This window comes from Jaculus jaculus, chromosome 13, assembly GCF_020740685.1.
Source record: "Jaculus jaculus isolate mJacJac1 chromosome 13, mJacJac1.mat.Y.cur, whole genome shotgun sequence".
Taxonomy (NCBI): domain Eukaryota; kingdom Metazoa; phylum Chordata; class Mammalia; order Rodentia; family Dipodidae; genus Jaculus; species Jaculus jaculus.
The window spans coordinates 65,812,451-65,837,006 of NC_059114.1; the positions used below are offsets into that span (position 1 = coordinate 65,812,451).

Sequence of the window (24,556 nt, forward strand, 5' to 3'; positions counted from 1 at the left end):
AAAACTAAGATTCAAAATACTTAACAAAAGAGGAATGGAAAGTACAGAAACAAAGAAGAGAGAAGGAGAAGAGCAGAGGATCCTGAAATAAAAAGATGGTGAGCTGATAAAGTGGAGATGATATTTTTAAAAACAATTAATGAAAAGGGGATATTATCACAAAACAGATAAGTGACTTTAAATCACTTAGACAAGATCTTAACTGCAGCACTTGGCTAATATTATTCATTATCTTGCTAAGGTTTTGTGGGGACCTATATACCTGCAAATGAGATCACCTCCATACAGCAATTCCCACTGAATTTAGACTGGTGTTTTTTCCAGGTTTAGTATTTTGTTGGCTGTAGGTTTGTCATAAATAGCCTTTATTATGTTGAAATATGTTTCTTCTATTCCCAGTTTCTGTAGGGGTTTTACCATGAAGGGATGATGGATTTTGTCAAATGCCTTTTATGCATCTATTGAGATAATTATGTGACTTTTGTCCTTCAGTCCATTTGAATAGTGTATGACATTTATCAATTTGCATCTGTTGAACCATCCCTGCATGTCTGGGATAAAGATAAAGGTCAGGGTGAACGATCTTTCTGACATATTCTTGTGTTCTGTTTGCCAATATTGTTGAGAATTTTGCATCTATGTTCATGAAGGAGACTGGTCTGTAATTTCTTTTCTTTTTTATTTTTTTTTGTTCGGTCTTTGTCTGGTTTTTATATTAGGGTGATGCTGGCTTCATAGAAGGAATTTGGTAGTATTCCTTCATTTTCTATTTTATGGAACGTTCTTCCATGAAGGTTTGTTAAAATTCACCAGTGAATCCATCTGGGCCTAGATATTTTTTTGTTGGGAGAGTTTTGATAACTTCTTGGATCTCCATACTTGTTATACGTCTATTTAAATGGTTTATCTCATCTTGATTTAATATTGGTAGGTCATATAAATCTAGGAAATCATTTATTTCAGATTTTCAAATTTAGTAGAGCATATGTTCTTAAAGTATGTCATTATGATATTCTGAATTTCTTTAGTATCTGTTGTAATGGTGCCTTTTTCATCTCTAATTTTATAAATTTGTGACTCCTTCTCTCTTTTGGGCAGATTTGCTAAGGGTTTATCAATCTTGTTTACCCTTTTAAAAAACCAACTCATTCTCTGTGTTTTGTGTGTGTGGTTTTTAATTAATTAATTTATTTATTTGAGAGTGACAGAGACAGAAAGAGGCAGATAGAGAATGGGTGCCACAGGTCTTCCAGCCACTACAAATGAACTCCAGATGCATGTGCCCCCTTGTGCATCTGACTAACATGGGTCCTGGGGAATCGAGCCTTGAACCAGGGTCCTTAGGCTTCACAGACAAGCACTTAACTGCTAAGCTATCTCTCCAGCCCAGTTTTTGTTTGTTTGTTTGTTTGTTTCTATTTCATTAATTTCTGCCCTAATATTTATTATTTCTTCCTGTCTACTGATTTCTGGTTTACCTTGCTCTTTTTTTCCATGTCCTTAAGGTGAAGCAGTAAGTTGTTTATTTGTGACCTTTCTAATGTCTTAATACAGGCCCTTAAAGTTGTAAATTTTTCTCTTAATACTGCCTTTATTGTGTTCCAAAAGTTTTGGTGTGTTGTGTTCTCATTATCATTTGATTCTATGAATTTTTTAAATTTCTGTTTGATTTCTTCAGTGACCCAATCATCATTCAGTAATATTTAGTTTCCATGATTTTGTAAATGCTCTGTAGTTTTTCTTGTTGCTGATTTCTAGTTTCATTCCATTGTGATCAGATAAGAGTACAAGGAATTATTTCAATTTTCCTATATTTCTTAAGATTTGCTTTGTGTTCTAATATATGTCTATTTTAGAGAAGTTTCTATGTGCTGCTGAGGAAAATGTGTCTTCTGCAGCATTTGGATGGAATTTTCTGTAGATATCTGTTAGGTCCATTTGTTCTAAGATATCATTTAATCCAGGTGTTTCCCTGTTTATTTTTTGTTGGGATGATCTGTTAATAGTTGAAAGTGGGGTGAAGTCACCCACTACAATTGTGCTTGGTGTTACCTGTGACCTTAAGTCTAATAATGTTTGTTTGATGAAATTGGAAGCACCCATGTTAGGTGCATATACGTTTAGAATTGTAATGTCTTCCTGGTAAATTTTTCCTTTAATCAATATAAAGTGCCCTTCTTTATCTTTCCCCACTGATTTGAAGCCTATCCTATCAGATATTAGGATAGCAACACCTGCTTGTTTCCTAGACCCATTTGCTTGAAATATCATTTTCCATCCTTTCACCCTAAGATAGTATCTGTCTTTTATGGAGAGATGATTTTCTTAGAGGCAACAAACCAAAGGATCCTGCCTTTCAATCTGATCTGTAAGCCTGTGTCTTTTGGTTGGGACATTGAGGCCATTGATATTAAGAGTTATCATTGATAGTTACGTATTTGTACTCTTCATTCTTCTTGTTTTGTAGTGCTTCCCTTTTCCCTTTACTCTTGTATTATTTCTTGAGTATGATTTTTTTTTCCAATTTTCCCCTGCTTCCTCATATGTATGATTTCCTTCCACTTTAGCATGGAGTATCCCTTCAAGCATTTTCTGTAGAGCTGGCTTTGTTGTCATATATTCCTTTAGCCTGTTTTGTTGTGGAATGTCCTTATTTCTCCATCAACTTGAATGTATATCTTTGCTGGGTAAAGTATTCTTGGTTGACAGTTGTTGTCTTTTAGAACTTGGAATATATCATTCCAAGCCCTCCCGGTTTTAAAAGTTTGTATTGAGTAATCTGTTACTACTATCCTGATGGGCTTGACTTTATGTTACTTGCTTTTTATCTGTAACTGATTTCAATATATTTTTTTCTGGTTTGTGTATTTGTAGTTTAGTTATAATATGGCAAGAAGTTCTTTCCAGGTTTTGCCTGTTTGGTGTTCTAAAGGCTTCCTGTACCTGCACTGGCATCTTTCTCAATTTGGGAGAAATTTTCTTCTGTGATTTTGTTTAAAACACCTACTATGTCTTTGGAGTAAAAATCTTCTCCTTTTACTATACACTAAATTCTTATGCTTGATCTTTTCATAGTGTCCCAAATATCTTGAAATTCCCATTCATGCATTCCTATTAGCTAGTCTTTCTCTCTGTGGGACTGTATAAGATCTGCCACCTAGTCTTCTAGTTTAAATAGTCTGTTCTCTTCTTTATCCATTCTACTGGTGAAACTTTCTACAGCTTTTTATTTGACTGTTTTTCATTGCTAGTATTTCTGACTGGGTTTTCTTTATTATTTCTATTTCCTTATTCATGTCTTTTATTGAACCCCCTATTTCATTAAATTGGTTTCCTGTGTCTTCTTTGATTCCTTTGAGCATATTTAAAGTCATTCTTTTGAAATCTTTCTAAGTCATTTTGTCTAAATCAGTCTCACTGGAGGTCATTTCTGATGGATATATAATTTTTGGTGGATTTATATTATCTTAATGTTTTCTGTTTCTTGTATTATAATGTAGAGATTTTTCCATCTTGGATTAATTTGATGCTTGGGTTTTCTAATTATCTGTAATATTATTAGATATATCAACCAATCTGATGTTACATATCTTCAGGGTAGGAGCTTAAGGTACTAGGTGTGGCACTTAAAAGACTCTCAGAATAACCACAAAAGTGACCCTAGGTGTTGGATTTGCCAGTTATGTGAGTATTCTGGTAGGCTGGTTGGAATAAAATACAGGCAAATCCTAAATCTTAACTGAACAATATACACATTCGCTTGAAAACCAACAAAAGTATTTATGCAAGAGTAGGTATTACAACAAACATCACCAACAATGTCAAAGTCCCTAAGGAGGTATGTTGCCCCACACCTTTAATCCTGTCAACGGGAAGGCTGAGATTTCTGGTCTGTAGAGGATTCCAAGGTCAGATTGTGACTGAGACTCTGCCCCAACGAATGACAGGAGAGAAAGGCACTATAAATCAGGAAGCAACAAATGACAAGCCTAAAATATAGCTAAGAGTGGCAAATCCAACCATCCATCAGATTTAACACATAATTTACTCTGCCACCAAAGGTGCAATTAGCACTTCTGTTTCAAGGCTCTATGCCAGGCTATTTTGGCAGGTACTCACCTGGTGTAAGCCCAGTTACCTTTTTGGATGGCCTTGGTCTCAGCTATGCTGAGCACCTGCTTGTGTCCCTCTTTGCTGTGCTGTGGGTTCAGGTATGCTGGCTGGGTTGGCATGTCACTGCTCTGATAGCCTGTGCCAGATGCTATTGTCAGATTACCATGATTAAGTATGACCCAAATGCCTTACACTGAAACGATGGAAAGATACCTGCAGTGATTCCACCCAGGAAAGACTAAATGGTAGAAATACAAACTTAAAATGAAGAATTCTGAAAAGGTAATCTGCTCTTCAGGGTCACCATTTATTTCCTTCTTGGATTAATAGTGGCTGTGTCTGTCACTGCACACCTGGTATTGATTTTGGAAGCATTAAAAATTCATGGAAAGGTCATGAAGTATACACAGTCTCAGGAGCCGCTGCTGAAATGCACCATATGGAGCAGGGTGATGTCTCTGGTAGAGTGACAAGTGAGGTCATTATAAGGTGGACCATGGATTGCAATGGAAACTTGAAGAAGTTTTGAATATGCCAGGACTGTGAAACTGCTACCATCAAGCACTGCTGACTGGGGATGGAAGTTCTACCTGGTTTCTCAGCCCAGTTGGAGGAGTGGAATTGGAAAATCCAAAGACTCATCACTGGTTATGGATACTGGACTTGAACTGTAGATGTTTGATATTTACTTAAGGACTATTAATTTTACATTGATCCAGTCTCTCATTGTTATGCCTTGTAGCAATGGAAATGTTTACTCTGTGCCATTATGTTAGAAGTGTGTAACTTGTTTTGATTTTATAGGACTCATAGTTGAGACAGTCTTAAATCTTTTTTTTTTTTTTTTTGAGGCAGGGTTTCACTCTAGCCCAGTCTGACCTGGAATTAACTATGTAGTCTCAGGGTGGCCTTGAGCTCATGGTGATCCTCCTACCTCTGCTCCCAAGTGCTGGGATTAAAGGTGTGTGCCACCACACCTGGCAGTCTTAAATCTTAGATGTGACTTGGGACTTTGGAATGGGCTGAAATTTGGTAAAAACTATAGGAACCTTTGAAGTTGGACTGATTCAACTTGTAATGTGAGATGATCTTGAGTATCTTGGGGCCAGGGGTAAAATGTGGTAGTTTGAATGCTGTCCCCCTTACATTCAGGTGTTTTAATAAAGTGTTAGAAGCTTTAGTAAAGCAGTCTTCAGCTGCCTGGCTAGAGGAGGTGTCACTAGGGCAGCCCTCTATTCCAGCCCAAAGGTATGAAGAGAGGTTTAAGCGGGGGTCTCTGCTGCTTGCTGTTGGTTCATATTTGCCTTTTGTTTTTATAGGTTCTTTGGTTTTTCCTCTCTATTTGGATGTATGGAAGAAAATTCTACTGCCATTGGAACTTGGCCCTGTATCTGTAAGCTTGAAATAAATTTCTTCCTCTCCTAAACTGTGCCTGCTTTGCATGTTCATTGCAGCAACATGTCTACTACACATAGTAAAGTTATATGGGAAAAACTTTTTGTTTTGGTGCAAGCATGAAATATAACGGGCTGGGAAGATGGTTCAGTTGATAAAATAATTGCTTTACAAGCATGAGGATATGAATTTAATCCCTCAGACCCCACTTTAAAAAAAGCATGTGTGTTTGTGTGTGTATTTGAGTTTTCTAAATCTATAATTAAGTTGTGAGGGAGGTAGAGACAGGAGCCTCCCTTGGGCTCACTGATCAGCCAGTTTAACTTACTTGGAGAGTTCCAGGGCAGTGAGAGACCATCTCAAAAAATAAACTTAAAAAAAAAAAGTGGATGGTATATGAGGAATGACACCCAAGGTTGTCCTCTGGCCTTCTCATGCACACTTACAAACACACACACACACAAATGAAATATAATGGAGAACAAGAAACAAGTAGGGGAATGTGATTTTATTTTTTAAAAAGTTGTATGTTCCAAAACACTGTACTTCAAAATTTCCACTAGAGATTAAAAAAACAAAATATTACTACACACCAGCATAAAAACATAATGCATACTATGTGGCTATACTGTTTGTTAATACTTCTATGATATGTCATTTTATATTTTTTAAATGTAGGGGAGTGATACTAGAATCCTGTATTCTGTGACAGGTAGGGTATTACTACTGGGGCTAGGAGAGACACTAGGAAGTAGACAGGGGAGACAATCTCAAAGGAGAGCATGTTAACAGCAGTGGGATGTTGTTTTGTTTTTAAACACATCATGAAAGTGAATGAGAATGTCCTCAGACACAGCTCACACAAAATGAATTATCAGAGCACTAACACAAGACTGTAATACTAGGAATGTAAGTTTATAGTGAGGTTTTAGTCATGACCCTTCCCATGTATTCAAAGGAAAAAACTCAGGATTTGTACCTTAATCAGTGTTAAATAATGCACAATAGCCATTAAAACCTATAAGCCCTATAAACAGGAAACCCTATGAACAAGAGAGAGGCTTTTAACTAAGCCCTATAGCCTAACTGATATCAGAAAATTCATACTGAGTAAATCACCATAAAAATTTTAAGACTGAAAAATCCTTTAACAGAGTTTAAATTTCACAAACATCAGAGGCTTCAAATTGAAGAGAAACTGATTTTCGATAGAAGTGGGAAAAATGATTACACATTAGTATAGATACAGGATGCATATTTTAATTGTGACACTATTAAGTGTATCTGTATTATTTCTATATTATGCTATCTCATATTATGTTTAAAAAAGAATATAAGGAAGTGATACTTAAAAAACCTATAAAATTCTGGATCTTATGGCAGATGGGGTACCCTTATAGAAACTAGAGAGTGCTGGAAGAGAAAGAAAACCATATGAAATGACAAAAAGTACAGGGCCTTTAAGCAATACACATTTGGAAAGCCCACAATGAAGGGAAATCCTTTAATGAGGAGGTTTTAAGAAGCAACTCATTCCTTATTTCAGTATCAGACCTTCCTTAACAAAAACTTTATGAATGTACTGAATATACAAGGAGTTAAAAACAACAATGGAGGTTGAAGACATACATGCTAAGGGAGTCAGACAGGTGCTTAGATGTGCTTCTTAGCCTCCCTTAGTGAAACAGCAATATTAGTTCCTTTTGTGCTGCTTCATTGTTCACAGTACTCATCACTTGACATACTACACATTCTTCCTCCACCAGAATACAAGTCCCATAATAGGAAAGTGTTTACAAAGCTCTGTTCTCAGTACCCACAACAAAAATGGCATGGAGTAGGCATACAATATTGTTGAATGAATCAATTAGAGTACTTTCTTCAGGAAGTATTTTGAAATCCAAAATTATTTCCTTCTGCTTTAAAGACAGTTTATTTAGCAGGACTGAATATTAAAAAAACAGTGTTCATTTATAACACACCAGAGTAAAAAGCACTTTAACTATTAAGGTCTACAAATTACTCTTTGTTTGGGGGATGGAAAAATCATACAAAAAGCACCAAGGAAAATTCTCATAATTTTACTAACCAGTGAGTTCACAAGGCAAAAAAGTCATAAAGGCAAAAGAGAAGCTCTTAGCTTCTAAAGACAAACATTTTCTTACTTTCTCAGGTTTGGAACTCCACATTTTACTCCTCTGAGGAGTCTTGTGGGGGGGGGGTGCTAGAATCTATATGTATATGCCTTGTTAACCACTTGTATAGAGGACACTGCAGCTTGGAATCCATTAACAACTGTTTTGTGCAGAATTTTGCATTTCAAAATCATGCCTCATGAAATTAAAAAGCATTATTAAAGGCCCATCATTAAGCAGTCATGTACAGAGGTAAATTTTTAAAATCTGAAGTTCACTCAGTAGGAAGGAAAATGACTGCAAAGCAATGAGAAAAGTGTGATAACACGAGGCAAAAACATGGCGTGTAACAGAGAAGCCTCTAATTTTCACTGCAAAGAGCAGGCCTTTGGACACAGTATCACTAAAGCTACTTCCTAAAAGATAATCAGAATGTGTCTGGCCCAGAAGTATGTTTCAAAGGTATTGACCTTTTTCAGCATAAGCACATTTGGGGAAGGAAGTGGAAGCACTTACTGTACTTCTAACAATCACATCACAAATGATTAAACTTAAAGCAAAGATTCTGCTTAAATGCTGTCACATAAAACTCTTGCCTCTGGAGAGAACATTCCCTTGCTTCCAAGGCTTATTTGTAACTCTTATGTTTATCAAAAGAGCCTGGGATTTCAATGTTTTGAAAACACTGGTCTCTGAGAACACATACAGACTGTATGTAGAAATGAGACTAGAAAGACAGCCATGCTGTTTCCCTTGGTAGGATGTTCAAAAATGAAGTATGAAACAGACAAAATTCTTCATGAAAGATGATTTTTCATTTGCAAATACTGACTTTACTATGAAACATTTGTCTACATGAAGGCGTTTAATATGCAGTCTGAAATGAGATCCAGAGAAGAGGAGGGAGACTGGGTCTCAGGGCTGGCATGGAAATCAGCCTGATACTAAAGGTGGTATAAGCAGCAATGGCTGTGAATGGCACTGCATAACAAAAGTATTCAGAATAAATAAAAAGCAAAGGAGAAAATGAAACAAAAAGGCAAGAAAAGAAAGAGAACAAGACTCCAATGTTGATCAACATCATCAGGGTAAGCAGAATTTGACAGACCACCAGGGAAATGCAGAAGTGAAATCTGTAGCAAATCTTCTAAAGAAAGCAGCAAGTGCTTCTAAAAAGAGTAAAGTTGGTAAATACTGGTTGACTTGCTCATATTCTCAATGGTCAGTGGGAGAAAAACAAAGGTTCTGTGGAAAGGGAAAAAAAATGTCTCTCACAGTAGGAAAAAGGAGAGAGACACTCTAATAACAACAGGCTTGTAGGTACAGTTCTTCTAAAGTGAAGTCACACACTTGCAGTGATTCCACGGATTTTTGTTTTTCTTTTTGAGGCAAGCCCAAGAGACTGTAAAAAACTTTTTTATTTGAGAGAGAGAATAGGTGCACCAGGGCCTCCAGCCATTGCAAACAAACTCCAGATACATGCGCCTAGTGTATATGGCTTACATGGGTACTGGGGAATTGAGCCTTGAATTGGGGTCCTTAGGCTTCACAGGCAAGCACTTAACTGCTAAGCCATCTCTCCAGCCCCAGAGACTGGCCTTTTTTTAATATGAGAGAATGAGAGGAAGAAAGAATTGGCATGCCAGGGCCTCCAGCCACTGCCATCAAACTCCAGACACATGCACCACCTTGTGTGCATGTGACACCTTGCACTTATATCACTTTGTGCATCTGGCTTACAAGGGACCTGGGCAGTTGAACATGGGTCCTTAGACTTCACCAGCAAGTGTCTTAACTTCTAAGCCATCCCTCCAGCCCACTATTTCACTTTGAAGGAGGCATGTCCTTCACAGAACTCAGTCTCCTAGAAACTGCTGACAACAGTATTAACTCTGAGTTGAGAGTCTGCAGAAAGACGAGGCTGAAAGGTAAGATGGGAGAGGGGACAGCAGTGACAGTGGTGGTGAAGGTCCATGATGCTGAGGACAAAGAAATCCTAAAGCAGTGTGGTTTAGAGAAAGGAAGCATCAAGCAAAGAAGCTTGTGAAGCAGCTACAGACTACAGAATGAAAGACAGAACAATGAAAACAAGAACATTGAAGGCTGGAAAGATGCGAATCATCATCCAGTACTGAAATTTAAGATTTCAGAGTTGAGAAAGTTTGGATGATTGATGATCAGGGTGAGAACGCAGGAGTAAGCCGCTGGAATGTCATGAACATGAGGACAGAAATTGAGGGCACCAAAAGTACCACACAAACCATTCCAAGACTTCAGGAGTTGAGGTAGACAGAAAGATGGTAATATGCAAGATATCAAACTAGGCTCTTTGGCCTTCGCATTCCATCCCTACTATTAAAAGCAAAACATATTTAAGTTTCAGTATAATATGTAAAGATATACCTTAAAAGCATTTGATGGATTAACCTGATTCATTGAGAAACCATGAATTTCATTTTAATCAAGGTAAGAAATCAATTTCTGAAGTTTTATGAAATGAGTGAGTTAAAAACTGAAGCATGATTGTAATACATGCAACATAAGCACAGTAACTCCTTTGTGATCTTTTGTTATTCACCTTATTAAAATGAAATCTGAGAATTAGTCAGAATCTTTCATTTTGCCTATATTAATACCCATAGTACATAAGGGAAACAATGGGGTGAGTTGATTTTAATCTCTGAAGCACAGCAAAGTTCAAGAAAGGGAGATTAGCCAGGCGTGGTGGCACACACCTTTAACCCCAGCACTTGGGAGGCTGAGGTAGGAGGATCACTATAAGTTCCAGGCCAGCCTGACACTACATAGTGAATTCCAGGTCAGCACGGACTAGAAAGAGGCCCTACATCAAAACAAACAAACAAACAAACAAAACACAGAAGAAAGAAAGATTGAATCTTATGTTCCATGTACTTTTCCTACACTGAAACAATAATAATCAAAAATAATAAACAAAAACTTTGTGAAGCTGAATTGGATTCCTCCTTACTAGCAACAGGATTATATATAGTTCAAGGTGAATTACAATAACATGTATGCCAATTTAGAAATCATTTCTTCACAGATTTAAGACTATATAATAACAGGTAATAGCATTTAAAGAATGATAACCATACTGAATATCTTTATGTGGTGTAGTATTCTCAATTATCAGTGTTAGTGAATCTTCTTTTCTGAAACTTTCTTTTCCACTTAATGATTTTTGTTTTAATTTGCAAAGGATGAGATGAGCTACTAGTTATAGCAATGCTGAAAGTAGTTTAAAATTTGTTTTGCATTTGTTGTATTCCATTCTTGTTCTTTCAGAGGTCCTTCACATACAAATACATACTTTTTCAAAATTTTTTCTCCTACTTCTCGGAAGTCTAATGGCTCTTTGTGTAGAGTGCAGCCTGCTCCAGAAACACCAGTATCGACTTCACAGCTTTCCGGCTGTTGATATGCACAGTGCTTCAGTCCCCAGTAGCACATCTCTCCACTGTACATCATAGCCAGCACATGAATGTCACTAAATATTCCTGAGAAAGATTATTTACATTAAAATTAGAATTAGAAGGTTAAAAGAAAGAAACTGTAGTTATTGAAAAACTCTAGTATCTTCCTTGCCAGTAAGCATTTTTCTTCGCATTTACTAACAGTTTGGAAAGACTAATATTAATAACAAAATTTGGCCAACCGGTACTTTCATTTTTATTTTTACCAATAAGAGTAGCTCATCACAGGGTTGGAGAGATGGCTTAGTAATTAAGATACTTGCCTGAAAAGCCAAAGGACCCAGGACCTATATAAGCCAGATAGACAAGGTGGCACATGCATCTGGAGTTTATCTGCAATGGCTGAAGGCCCTGGCATGCCCAATCTCCCTATCTGCCTCTCTCTCAAGTAAATAAAAATTTAAAAAAATACATTAAAAAAAGAGTAGCTCATTAAAAAACAGAATTGTAAAGACATTTTTAAAAGAACCATTACAAAAAAAAAAACAAAACACAAGTAAAAGAAAAATGCCAGGTGTGGTGGCATACACCTTTAATCCCAGCACTTGGGACGCACAGGTAGGTGGATCACGATGAGTTAGATGCCACCCTGAGACTATGTAGTGAAATCCAGGTCAGCCTGGGCTACAGTAAGACTCTACCTCAACTCCCCTCCTCGGAAAAAAAAAAAAGAACCATTAAAGTTAAGTGCTTTTAGTATGTTTGGGGTCCCCTTTAGGCCCTTTTTGGAACTTAATTTCATCAGTAGACTCCCTCTTAGAAATATGCCCCAAATTCTGTAAACAACTTCAGAATTCTCATAGACTCCTTGGTGACTATCCGTAGGCACAATTTTTATCTTGGAACATGCTCTAGGCCCACTGGTACAGCTACACTCAGATATCTGATATGTCCTCTTAGAGGACATACATAATAGATAAACAGATGGGTGTGCAATGCTGTTTAAGTGTAGGCAGGATATTTGTGTATCTTGTGTGTCCTATAATAATATACTGAATTCTCATGCACCATCATGGTCTTGAAAGACCATATAATTCTAAGTTATCATGCATGCTAGCATATATAAGGTATATATTAAGGGAAAAGGAATACACTAGAAAATTTTCATTAAACATTGAATATATTCCTTTTAGTTTATCCCCAGAAACTATATAATTAAACATCTATGATAAAAAGGTATGTTAATCTGGCAAAAAAATAAATGGTCTTAAAATAAAAAAGGACAAGGTATGGTGGACACACTAGTAATCCCCAAACTCAGGGAGGTGGAAAAAGAAGATTAGAAGTTTATAGAAAAATCTCAGCTATACAAGGAATTTCAGGCCTACCTGGACTACATTATAAAATCATGTCTCCAAATAAACAAGTAAACAAACAAAATGTTATTAAATTCATGACCTTTTAACTTCTTAAAGTCACTGAAAGACAATTAATTCATTCTAATGTACAAGTACTTGTGTGATTAGCAAAGGTTACTTCAAACAAATGACCATGATAAACTCAGCTGCTCACTTAATAAAACTCAAGAGAAACTATTACTGTGATGGTACTAGTTGTAGTTGCTCCTGCTCTGAATCAACTGTAAGCATTTTAAAGTCTCAGCATTTGTTCTTGCAACTATTATCTTCATTCGTATTCATAAAATGAGAATACATTTTATTATGCTTTAAATGTACAAAATCACTTTTGACTATAATGCATATTTCTACATGTAATCTTTTCCTTTTCCTTTACTTTTAAAAGATCATAAACCGAGCCAGGCGTAGTGACACACGCCTTTAATCCCAGCACTTGGGATGCAGATGTAGGAGGATTGCTGTGAGTCCAAGGCCATCCTGAGACTACAAAGTGAGTTCCAGGCCAGCCTGGGCTAGAGTGAGACCCTACCTCAAAAACAAAATAACAAACAAACAAACAAAAACAGATCTTAAGCCTGGGCTGGAGATACGGCTTAGTAGTTAACGTTAACGTCCTTGCCTGTGAAGCCTAGGGATCCAGATTTGATTCTTCAGGTCCCTCGTGAGACAGATGCACATGGTGGTGCATGCATCTGGAGTTTGTTTGCAGTGGTTAGAGGTCCATTCTCTCTCTTTCTGTCTCTCTCTTTCTCTCTCGCTCCCTTCTTTTGTCTCAAATAAGTAATTTTTTAAGTAAAAAAAAAAATCATAAACCTCACAGAAAAGAATCAAATATTATTCAGGATTATTCTATTAGCTATGCTGAACATCTATCTTTTAATTTATGTGATCCTATATCCTATTTTATTTTAGTCCTAAAATTAAACAGAACAAATACACAAACAAAACAACAATAATTTTAAAAAGTATGAATAAGGAGTGTCTCCTGCAACTATATGACCTTGAGGAAACCACTTGTTTACAATTTCAATTCTTCCACTTACAAAGAGATAGTAAAAGTAAGCTCTTCCTACATCTTAGTCTAAATTTCCATCAATGCTGCATAGCCAGTTCTAAAAATGTTCGTGTGCACAGTTATACGTGGCAGAAATTTAAAGTTGCCACCCAATATTAATCCTACCCACCTCTCATTTCTTAGGAAACAGCATTAATTTGGGACAATTTATTTGGTTAAAGACTATCCTGGTCTCCTTATAGTTAGTTGAAGTCATTTGATTAAATGCTGGCCAGTGAAATATATACAGAAGTATTGTAAGAAACTTCTGAAAAGACTGTGCTAAAGTAGCTGATTTCATTTAGAGCAAGCCCTCTCTGCAATTCCTACAGCCTAAGACACTGGCAAGATACAATGGGCTCCATACAGGAGCACACGGGATTCTGAGAATGGAAGCAGTAAGGCAAGCAAGCATGCATGCTGCACAGCTCTAGGAGAGTTTGTCACGCTGGTCTCTGGAACACAGGCCCTCCTTTGAAATTAGGGCTCAGACTCTAGTGTGATACTGGAAAATGTAAGAGCATGATAATAATATCATGAAACCTCTGTACCAGCTTTGGACTGGATTTTTTTTATGTGAGGAAACCCTAAATATCTAAGTTTTTTTTTTTTAATTTGTTTATTTGAATGAAAGAGGAACACACACACACACAAATGGGAGACAGAGGGAGAAATAACAAGCACCCCATGGCCTCTAGTCACTGAAAATGAACTCCAGATACATGCACCATCTTGTGCATCCAGCTTACATGGGTACTGGGAAAACAATCCTGGGTCCTGAGGTTTCATAGGCAAGTGTCTTGACTGCTAAGCCACCTCTCCAACCCCATGTCTAAGCTGTTTAAGTTACTTGTAGGATGTTGGAAGTAGCCAACTCCAGTTCTGGTCAGGATGAAAGGTAAGTAAAACTAAAATGATACATATGTCTCCCCAAATTAACAAAATAGTGGAAGTTTTATTACAAGAGGATTTTAATGTTGGGCTAGAGAGATGGCTTAGCAGTTAAGGCACTTGCCTGCAAAGCCTTTAAAGGACACAGGTTCAATTCTGTAGGATCCACATAAGACAGATGCACAAGATGGCACATATGTCTGGAGTTCATTTGCACAGGCTGAAGGCCCTGGGACACCTATTTTCTTTCTCTTTCTCTTTCTCCCTCTCTCTCTCACACATACAAATAAATAAAAATAAACTGAAGAAAAAAAGAATTTCATGTTTAAATTTTTAAATTTATGTATAGGTATGTGTATGAATGGGCACACACATGCTATGCATGCACCACTTTGAATCCAATTTTATGTGGGTGCTGGGGAGTCTAACTTGGGCCAATGGGCTTTACAAACTAAGTAGCTTTAACCACCAGTAACCACTGAGAAATCTCCATGGTCCCTTTGAATTTCTTGAAAAGGTTTTTGTTTATAATGTATGAATTTTGTTTAAATAAGAGAGTTAAGTCCAGAAAGCTTCCTAATATCTTTAAAAAGCACTAGACATCTTTAAAAAGAGATCATGTTACCTGCACTCAGTAACTTAGCTGTGTCTACGTCTTGGAAAGAAACTCCTTCATTTAACTGGATAGGGCACCGGTAATTTAGCATCTGCAGCAAGTAATTGATTCCATCAACAAGGTACTAAATAAAAATCAAAGCCAAATAATTTAAATTGCATTATAAGTTATATGAACTTCAAGTATTTTTTTCAATTCTTAACTCCAGAGAAAAATATATAAATATATATGTTCCATTTTAATGGCATAAAGATCCACATATATAATGGTTACATTTCAATGGCATAAGGACCAACCACTCTGACACCTTTATAATATATTCCTCCAAATAATAAAAAATATGAAAAAAGAAAATGTTAACCACAAACATATGCTTCATTAACATATTCACTGCAAAACATTATCAAAGTATAAATACTATAAAGATTTTTTTAAAATTATTATCATCATCACAGCAGTTCACAGTAATAGATCTATAACAAAAGCCCAGACCCTCTGACTTCACTGTTCTTATAACAGCTCTTTGCAACATACAGGTGTCAACAATCTAAAACTTATATGTAATGTCTTTTTACCTTTTGAAGCAAATTCGATTTTCTTGAGAGCCATTCCCTTCTCTTAGTTAGTGAGTGACAATACATATACAGCAGGGCTCCTCGTCTCCAAGAGAGGCATTCTAGTAGCTCATCCCCAAGCAAATCGCAGGACTGAAACAAAAAAACAGTGTAACTAAGTGGAGAAACTTTATGTCTACAGAAATTGTATTTCAGAAAACTTAGCTATTAAAAGCATTCTCATCTCACAAAATGTGCCCATGTTTAGCCACTTACACAAGAATGCTTCTTTTTGAATGAAGAATATAGAAATCTATTAGCACATGTAAACCAAAATAACTCGTTATAATCTCATTACAACGAGCTCCTATGAGGAACATTACTTGAGGCAAGATTAACTCCATGTTAGTAGAAAGAAGTAAGAACTAAAGGACCTAACACATTGCTAGAATAATGAAGAACTATATAAAGAAATAATGTGAATAAATCCAAACTTTTTAGTAGTGTGGCACTTCAATCTAGGGAAGATTTGTTTCTGCAGCTATTCTACTCTAGTAAATACACAGAGCCAAGAAGATATTTGGAGCAGGCACTTAAATATGAGAAACAATTTATTTGAATGAGTATTTAGAAGTGGGGCTATAAACCCAGTTCTAGATGAAGCTAAAACGCATATGAACAGAATGTCAAAGAATAGAGATGCTCAGGATGGAGGAGCCAACCTTGGTGAGTGGCTATGGGTCTTCAGAATTTAAAACAAGAGGCAAAAGAGCACAGAGAGCTCTTAGCAGAGATCAGTGCAAATAAGAAAGACAGCACCTGTCCTGGAGGAGCAAGAATGCAACATAGCAATTAGATTACCATGCCCCTTCAGGAAAACACAGCACCTGCAAAAGTAAAGGGAGAATGGGGAGCATCTACATTTAGAAAAGGGTTAGGTAGTACACTGTAATTACAACTCCAGTTAATATTCTGAAAATATTTAGTAAAATACAAGGCTTTTTAGAGACAGTGGTCTGTGGTACTAAGCTTCCTATCGTTTTCCTCTAGGTTTATTTTAAAACAAAAACATAGATACATTTATGAACAACAACAAAAAATATAAACAGCAGGACAATAAGAACTTTAGCATTCTACCATAATCCGCAGGAATGCAAAGCTTACTTTTGAATTCACGTTGTTTTCTTTGACTAAAATTTCTGGTTCTGAAAGAAAACTTATCAGCTCTTCTACTTTCTGTGGAGAAGAGTCTTCCGGAAAATCTTCATCTACTAGTTTATTTTCTTCAAAATATGTCATGTCCAAAATAGCCTAAAGAAAAAGAACACAAAAGCATGTGTCAAAGACTAAAATGTGAAAGAATAATCTTTACAAGGTTAATGTCACACATGTAGATGTTATATTAGACAGTCAAACATTTAAACACAGTATTTACATTTGAAAAGTAACCAAAATGTTTAGCTATAAATATCTGAAATAGTACAGAAAACTATGTATGTATTTTACTAGAATACTGGATTAATGATGATATTGTTTCTTTCAGGAAAAATGAAGATTTGGATAAGCATGTCGAAAATGTTACATTATTTGATATTTATACAATGCAAAACTCCTGAAATTTTTCTACATGCTTTAAGTATTATGCTCCACCTCCAGCTTTCTATATAGAGATTTTGGGGGGATTTGTTTTCCCAAAAGCACAACCAGGATTTGAGGGTATACATCTTGCCACCCAGTGTGAGCCTACACACACTAAAACACTAAGTTCCCAGCAGCCTTAAATATAAGACTGCTCAAGTACTTAAAACTCCTTGTACTTTTTAAATCTATCTTATTATATTTTTATACTTTAGTATTTTTGCTACATTGTTTTCTAACCTACTAATCTATTTAATACTAAGGAAATAGGTTGTATTGTCGGTTCTTCCAGTGGTCACCAAACCAATCAAGGAAAAATCAGCCCCAGTTTTTATTCATTTGTATAATGATAAATTATTATTTACTATTATTATAATGGAAGTCAGTTTACATAGTTCTAAGATAGTTAGTGATATTTAAATGTGAGTGTTACTTTGTGAAAGGCTTAAGCCAATACAGGGATCAGCATCCTATGGGGCTGGGCCTGATTAAAAACCATGAATAGAGTTCAACGTGTGAAGAATGTAAATCTATTATCTCTAGGTCTTTTGCTTCTTTTTGAAGAATTTAAAATATTTCAAAGGCCTTCCTCTCAATGACAAGATAATACTCAACAGAGCAGACAAGAAAGAATTTTTCTGGTCTAGAGAGATGGCTTAGCAGTTAAGGTTCTTGCCTGCAAAGCCTAAGGACCAATGTTCGACTCCCCAGATCCCATGTAAGCCAGACACACAAGATGATGCATGTACAAGGTCGTATATGTACACAAGGTGGCACATGCATATGTAGTTTGATTACAATGGCTGAAGGCCCTGGTGCACCATTTCTTTCTCACACTCTTTCTCTTATTTCTCTCATTAAAAAAAAAAAGGCAGGCTGGAGAGATGGCTTAGTGGTTAAGCGCTTGCCTGTGAAGCCTAAGCACCCTGGTTTGAGGCTCGATTCCCCAGGACCCATGTTAGCCAGGTGCACAAGGGGACGTACGCATTTGGAGTTCATTTGCAGTGGCTGGAGCCCTGGCATGCCCGTTCTCTCCCTCTCTCTCTCTCTCTCTGTGCCTTTTTTTCTCTCTCTCTGTCACTCTCAAATAAATAAATAAAAATGAACAAAAAAAAAAAAAGGCTAGTGTTTTGAGCTTGTTTCAACAAAAAAGAAAAGAAGTCTTCTGAAAGGAAACTCTATTCATGGTTTTTAATCAGGCCCAGCCCCATAGGATGCTGATCCCTGTATTGGCTTAAGCCTTTCACAAAGTAACACTCACATTTAAATATCACTAACTATCTTAGAACTATGTAAACTGACTTCCATTATAATAATAGTAAATAATAATTTATCATTATACAAATGAATAAAAACTGGGGCTGATTTTTCCTTGATTGGTTTGGTGACCACTGGAAGAACCGACAATACAACCTATTTCCTTAGTATAGGTAGACAAGGTACCTGCCAAATTAGCTCTTACAAGTTACAGGCTTCTCCAGCCATGTCTGGAGGTCTAAACCATCTGTATGTTTTTCCTATGAGAACACACAGTGCTGTTCACATCATCATCATAAATATGCACTTTGGAAACGTAACCAAGTACAGTACTTTCTAGAACTTCTTCATCTTTATACCTTAGCAATCAAGAAATGGAATATAAAGCACTTTCCCAGTCAAAGTGCTATAATGCTATAATGGCAACTCAGCAGTGTTTGAGAAGACTAAGTTAATAAGTGTCATCCACAATTAGGCCTGGATTTGAAAGGAAAGTAAAAGACTAGAACAGAAAATGTTCTGAACATACTTGACAGTAGAAGAGGGAATCAAGTTTAGAATCCTAAGGAAAGGTATATTTTAGAGTAAAAAACTATGACCCTAACAGTTTCCTGCTCCCTCTGAAATGCTTAAGGTCTTAAGATACTGCATAGTATTCTCATTAGTTTTTATTATGCTAATATTAACACACCCAATAAATCTCTTTGCAAACTCCCTTGTCTATACAGTTTTTTTCCTTTTTAAAACAAAATTCAACACTTTAACATTAAACTAATTTCATTAGATCTAAACTTTGGGAATTTACTATGTAATAATCTGCTTTCACAATGCCAGAGGTCACATTTTCTTTTTTAGTACCTGTGTGTATAGTTCCAGAAGATGTGATGGATTTGAAAATTCTTTCTCTTCTCCACACAAGAGTTTCAATTTTTCTAGAGCTGCAGAGGCCCGAATTAAAAAGTGATCTATTTAAAAAAAAAAAAGAAGAAGAAGAAGAAAAAGAAGGCTGGAGAAAAGGTTCAGTGGTTTAATGCACTTGCTTGCAAAGCTGGATGGCCAAAGTTTGATTCCCCAGTACCCACTTAGAGAGAGATGCACAAAGTGGCACATACATCTGGAGTTTGTTTGCAGTGGTAGGAGGACCTGGTGCATCCATACTCATTGTCTGCCCCCCCCCCCTCTCTCTCTCTGTTTTAAATAAATAAATAAATAATATTGAAAAAAGAAAACCATTGTGATTGTTCCACAAAGATTCAATGTGTAAGGATGTTATGTATCTGAAACAATGAAATAAAACTATATTATGGTATATGGATATATAAGCAAGGCCGTAATACCTTACTTAAGTCATAAAGTATTTATAATATCTACTCCTTAGTCAGAATATTATGGAAATTTATCACTGAAAGCAACAGGCTTTAAACATTCAAGGTTTATTGTTGCTATCTCTTTTTTTTTTTCTCTGAACATATTTATTGAACCTAATACAGCTCTATATACACAGTGACTTGGACCTGACACTTCAGAACATGATCCTTCAACCAGGGAGGAAGACACAATGCCTGTAATTCCAGAACACAAGAGATTGAAGCAGAAGGACCATCATTAGAGGCCAGCTTGAAGTACACAGTAAGTACCAGGCAATGCTGGACTGCACAGTGAGACTGTCTCAACAAAAGTAAAACAACAAAAATTCAAACGAGTGACCAAACTATAATCCTTTCTTACTAATATCCTTACAGGTTGGTTATCATATAAATAAAAGTGCACACTGCACATTAAATGACCAGCTTAAGTTCAGGAATTTCAGTAATTTTACAGGATAATTAGCATAGGTAGGATAGAATCCCCATGACAGGCTGTTGGAGAACTGACATGAGATGGCAAGTGGCCATTTTATGCACTTCCGCTGTGATGCCATCACGCTTCTGGATCATAATGTTTCCATTATCTGACTCTAGATACACCACGGGAATGTCAGTGGGGTCAGAGGTTAGCTCAGCTGCTTGCTGCGCTAGGACAGCATGCTCATCTGACAGGGTATCACAGCAGCCCAGATTGAGTCTGATTCTTCAGTGTGGCCTCCAAGTGCTGCTTTAAGGTCGGCTCCATCACACCAGCTGTGCACCCCTGTCCAGCCGCTGCTATCTCTTAAAAGCAGTGTATATTCTTAAATGTTTCTTTTACAATGTTGAGGCACTCAGAATATTTCAATAACAGGTTGGCAATTTTTACTGCAAGAGCCCAAGTTCTATTTGTAAGGACACAGATAACTTCTACTGAAAACTCACAATCCCATAAATGTAATTGCAAATGTTTGGCCAAATCCAATCTTCATAAAATGCTGGATGATGAGCAGCTGCAACTTTATCTTATTTCTGGGTGCTACGTAAAATCTACACAATAGTTGCATATGTATCTTACTCCTTTCAAACTTGAATATGGAACAAATTACTTCATTCCTTCAAAACCTTGGAAGAAAACAAAAAATTCGATAGGTTCTCTAATGACACTTCACCCACCTTTGTAACCTTCACCATCTTATCTTTCTTTAGCATACTTTTTTTGCTACTGTGATTTCAGATTTTTATGTATATAAAAAGATGCCCTGTTTCACCTCATGTAGTAAAACGTAGATATACCTGATATAGTGGAACACACTAAAATCTCTAAGCCTGTCCTCAAACATATGGACCTTTTCATCTGCCAGTGGACAGCGCAGCATTTGGTGAGGGCCCATCTCATCCAGCCTCCACAGGTTACATAAAGAGATAAGCGGTTCAGTGCTGGAGCAAAAGCATCCCCAGGTTATGTCCACTGGCCATCACATAATGACTGTTAGTTTATCCAGGTAAAGATAACCTGTTTTTGTGCAGTAAGAGCCATTATTTATTTAAACTTAAAGCTACAACTTCAGGCAGTTTTCCCTCTCAGCACAAAAATACCAATGACACAACCCAGAAAACAAGATTCTTCCAAGAACCCACACAGTATGGTCTTTGGCCTCCTTACATGGTTCTTTAGAGAATGCTCTTATTTCCTTTGTAACTCCCAAGATGATGTAAAGATTTGTTCTCAACTAAATCATTGCTGAAGGAATATGTCATAGGAGCTCATCATTACTGTAGAAGTGTATAGAAATACACTATCTTTACTAGAAATATTTACAGTAAAAAATAAAGCTGGGTGTGGTGGTGCATGCCTTTAATTTCAGCACTCAGGAGGCAGAGGTAGGTGGATTTGCCATCAGTTTGAGGCCATCCTGAGACTACATCATGAATTCTAGGTTAGCCTGGGCTAGAGAGCAAGACCTTGCCTCGGAAAACAAAACAAAACAACAACAACAAAAAAAAACCTAGAAAGGCAAAAAATAAAAGTGACCCTTAACCTCTGGAATAAGATCCTTCTATAGCATATTTCCATCAATTTGTGTACTGAAATGAAAGTGAGCAAAAACTGGCCAATAATACAAAAGCATTCTTAGATGAAATAATGACTGAGGTTATTGATCTAATCGGAATAAACCAATAGGAACAATTGAGCCTGTAAAAATATGATATAAACATAAACATACAACTGTTATGTTACAGGGCAGTTTTTGAAAGTGTACTGTTGCGTGAAAAAAGACGACAGTTTATTCAAGTATATGCAGTCTTGTTTTAATGAAAATTAAGAAAACCCTGCTAATAATCATGTAATAACCTTGATTTCAATACAGATTAATAGCTCATAATGTTAACAGTTACTGATGTGATTTAAATAAATTTTCAGGAGTACAAAACCTTCAACAAGAACATGAAATACCTAATTTGTATAGACCTCATTCTAGATTGGATTAAAGAATTCTCCCACAGGAAAATGACAACCGCTGTTGGGCTTAGTATTGAATGAATGCAAAAAAAAAAAAAATCTTTGAATTTTCTGGATTGATCCAAGTAGAGATGGATTAAAAGTAACCTTTAGGGCTGGAGAGATGGCTTAGCAGTTAAGCGCTTGCCTGTGAAGCTTAAGGACCCTGGTTAGAGGCCCCATTCCCCAGGACCCACGTTAGCCAGATGCACAAGGGGGGGGCCGCATCTGGAGTTTGTTTGCAGTGGCTGGAAGCCCTGGCATTCTCTCTTTCTCTTTGCCTATTTCTCTCTCTGTCTGTCGTTCTCAAATAAATAAGAATAAACAAAAATAAATATTTTTTAAAGTAACCTGTAATCCCAGATAGTGGCTACTCCTACCTATAGGAAGGCTATTCCTGTGAATCCCAAGATTCACTTACTACAAACTGAAAGACAAGTGGGCTTCAGCGTGGTGTGTGGCTCTGAAGAACACCCTCCTAGGAGAAGATAATCCACAAACATCTTCATTAAAGCTAGGTCATGTCACTGTTCAATAAACACATAAACTGTTCAGTAACTCGGGACAATGTTTCACTACTGTTTTTCCACAACAATTCTGAAGCCTTTATGAAGGCTCAAAATACAAAACGGAGTGATGTACTGCCTACATGTAGAAGAAATAAAAAGCAAACTTGACGTCAGAAGATCACCATCATCCCTAAACCACTTTCCTTCTTAGTAAATAGCTCAGATTATTTCCAAAACACTAACACAGTTCACTGAAGAAAAAAAAAAAATTAATGGGATGATACATGTGAATCGTGACTATAACACCGCTTACAGTTGGGCCTGAACTGAAAACATAACACGGAGATTTGCAACGCAATAATGAGAGATTTGCTAAAGCTGTGCATGCATGCCTAGGCCAGACGTGAGTACCGTCACTCGGTACTAGGCGTCCATGCACACCTTCAGCTCGCGCGTCAACACAACACTGCACCGGTGTTAGAAGCGCCGCGCGGGCCACGAGCTCTCGGTGGACAGCGGACGACGCCGCCGCCGCCGCCGGCCGGACGCGCCGGTCTCGGGGTGGCCTCGAACCCCAGGCCCGCGGTCCCCGCTTCCGGTCACTGGCGCCCGCCTCCGTGCCCCCTTCCTCCGCGGCCTGCTCACCGTCCTCGCCCGCCGCTTCGCTCAGCTGCTGAATGTGGGCCTGGGCCCGGTCCCCGAGCTCCTCCACCCGGCTCACCACGCCCGACAGCGACACGGGCCCCGCGGCCGCCATGGCCACCACGGCGGGCGGGGCGCCCCGGCCACGTGACCGCGGCCAGCTGACGGCGGCTGGGGGCGGGGCCTGTGCGGCTGGGGGCGGGGCCTGTGCCGCTGGGGGGCGGGGCCTGCGCGGCCGGGGGCGGGGCCTGCGCGACTGTGGGCGGGGCGGGGCCCCGGGCTGGACGGGAGCGGCGGCCGCCGCCGAGGTCACTCGGGTACTCGGGTTTCCAGCCCCCGCCCGGCAGCGGCGGGCGGGAAGGATGCGCACACCTCTTCCCCGCCCCCTCCTCTCCACCAATCGGGAGCCGCAGCCGACCAATGGGAAGCCGGCTCGCTCCGCCGTCGGGGGCGCTGGCACCCGGAGGGCCTGCGGGCTGGCAGGGCTGGCAGGGAGGCTGGCGGTTTGGGCCAGGCGGTCACATAGGTTGCACAAATAAAGTGATGATAAATCCAAGTCCGCGAGAGCCCCTGGGGTGCGTGCCAGCCCCGAGAGGTCGCGCGGGGACAGGGCAGGAGGCGTCCGGGCCGTGCTCGCGGGCAGCCTGCTTTCTGAATTTTAGCGATGGAATTTGTTTCACCTGCCAGCCACTTCCTTCGGCCGGCCCACGCTGGAGGACTTTTGCCACCTCGCCACTTAAGCGGCGCAGCTGCAAAACTGTTTCTGCGGGCATTCGCCTTGAGAGACTCCTGAAGGGGGGCCCTGGTTCGAACCTCAGCCTGGAGTTTTCACGTCCAACCACTGCTCCTCCCTGTGGTCACACAAGGGTTTAATGCTGCTGATGGGCTTTTCAGTTTGACGTAGTGTAACTTGATTAACTCCATCCCTACCTTATTATTTGTGGATTTTAGATTATTTCCCGATGGACAGAAAATGTTAAAAAGTAAGCAAGCAGTATGCTGTGGTGTATCACGATTGTCCGCAACGACTTTCCTCTATCTGGACATTATA

General features: G+C 38.3%; 1 protein-coding gene across 1 annotated transcript; it reads right to left on the bottom strand.

Moving 5' to 3' along the window:
• Nucleotides 1-9,341: 9,341 nt before the first annotated feature.
• On the bottom strand, nucleotides 9,342-23,632 carry Rimoc1 (RAB7A interacting MON1-CCZ1 complex subunit 1). The gene is made up of 6 exons (XM_045131965.1): nucleotides 23,509-23,632; nucleotides 19,364-19,470; nucleotides 16,775-16,921; nucleotides 15,632-15,763; nucleotides 15,066-15,180; nucleotides 9,342-11,161 (listed from the first exon to the last, which is right to left on the bottom strand). Exons 1-6 carry the CDS (start codon nucleotides 23,618-23,620, stop codon nucleotides 10,878-10,880), a joined length of 897 nt encoding a protein of 298 aa, XP_044987900.1. The 5' UTR covers nucleotides 23,621-23,632; the 3' UTR covers nucleotides 9,342-10,877.
• Between the last annotated feature and the right edge of the window lie 924 nt (nucleotides 23,633-24,556).

Excerpts from the sequence above, each read along its gene's own strand:
- Rimoc1 (XM_045131965.1), bottom strand. The coding sequence starts at position 23,620 with ATGGCGGCCGCGGGGCCCGTGTCGCTGTCGGGCGTGGTGAGCCGGGTG. Across the intron at positions 15,764-16,774 it reads AAAACAACGTGAATTCAAAA|TCCTGCGATTTGCTTGGGGA; the intron begins GTAAGCTTTGCA and ends TTTTTGTTTCAG. Across the intron at positions 15,181-15,631 it reads AATCGAATTTGCTTCAAAAG|TACCTTGTTGATGGAATCAA; the intron begins GTAAAAAGACAT and ends ATTTTTATTTAG.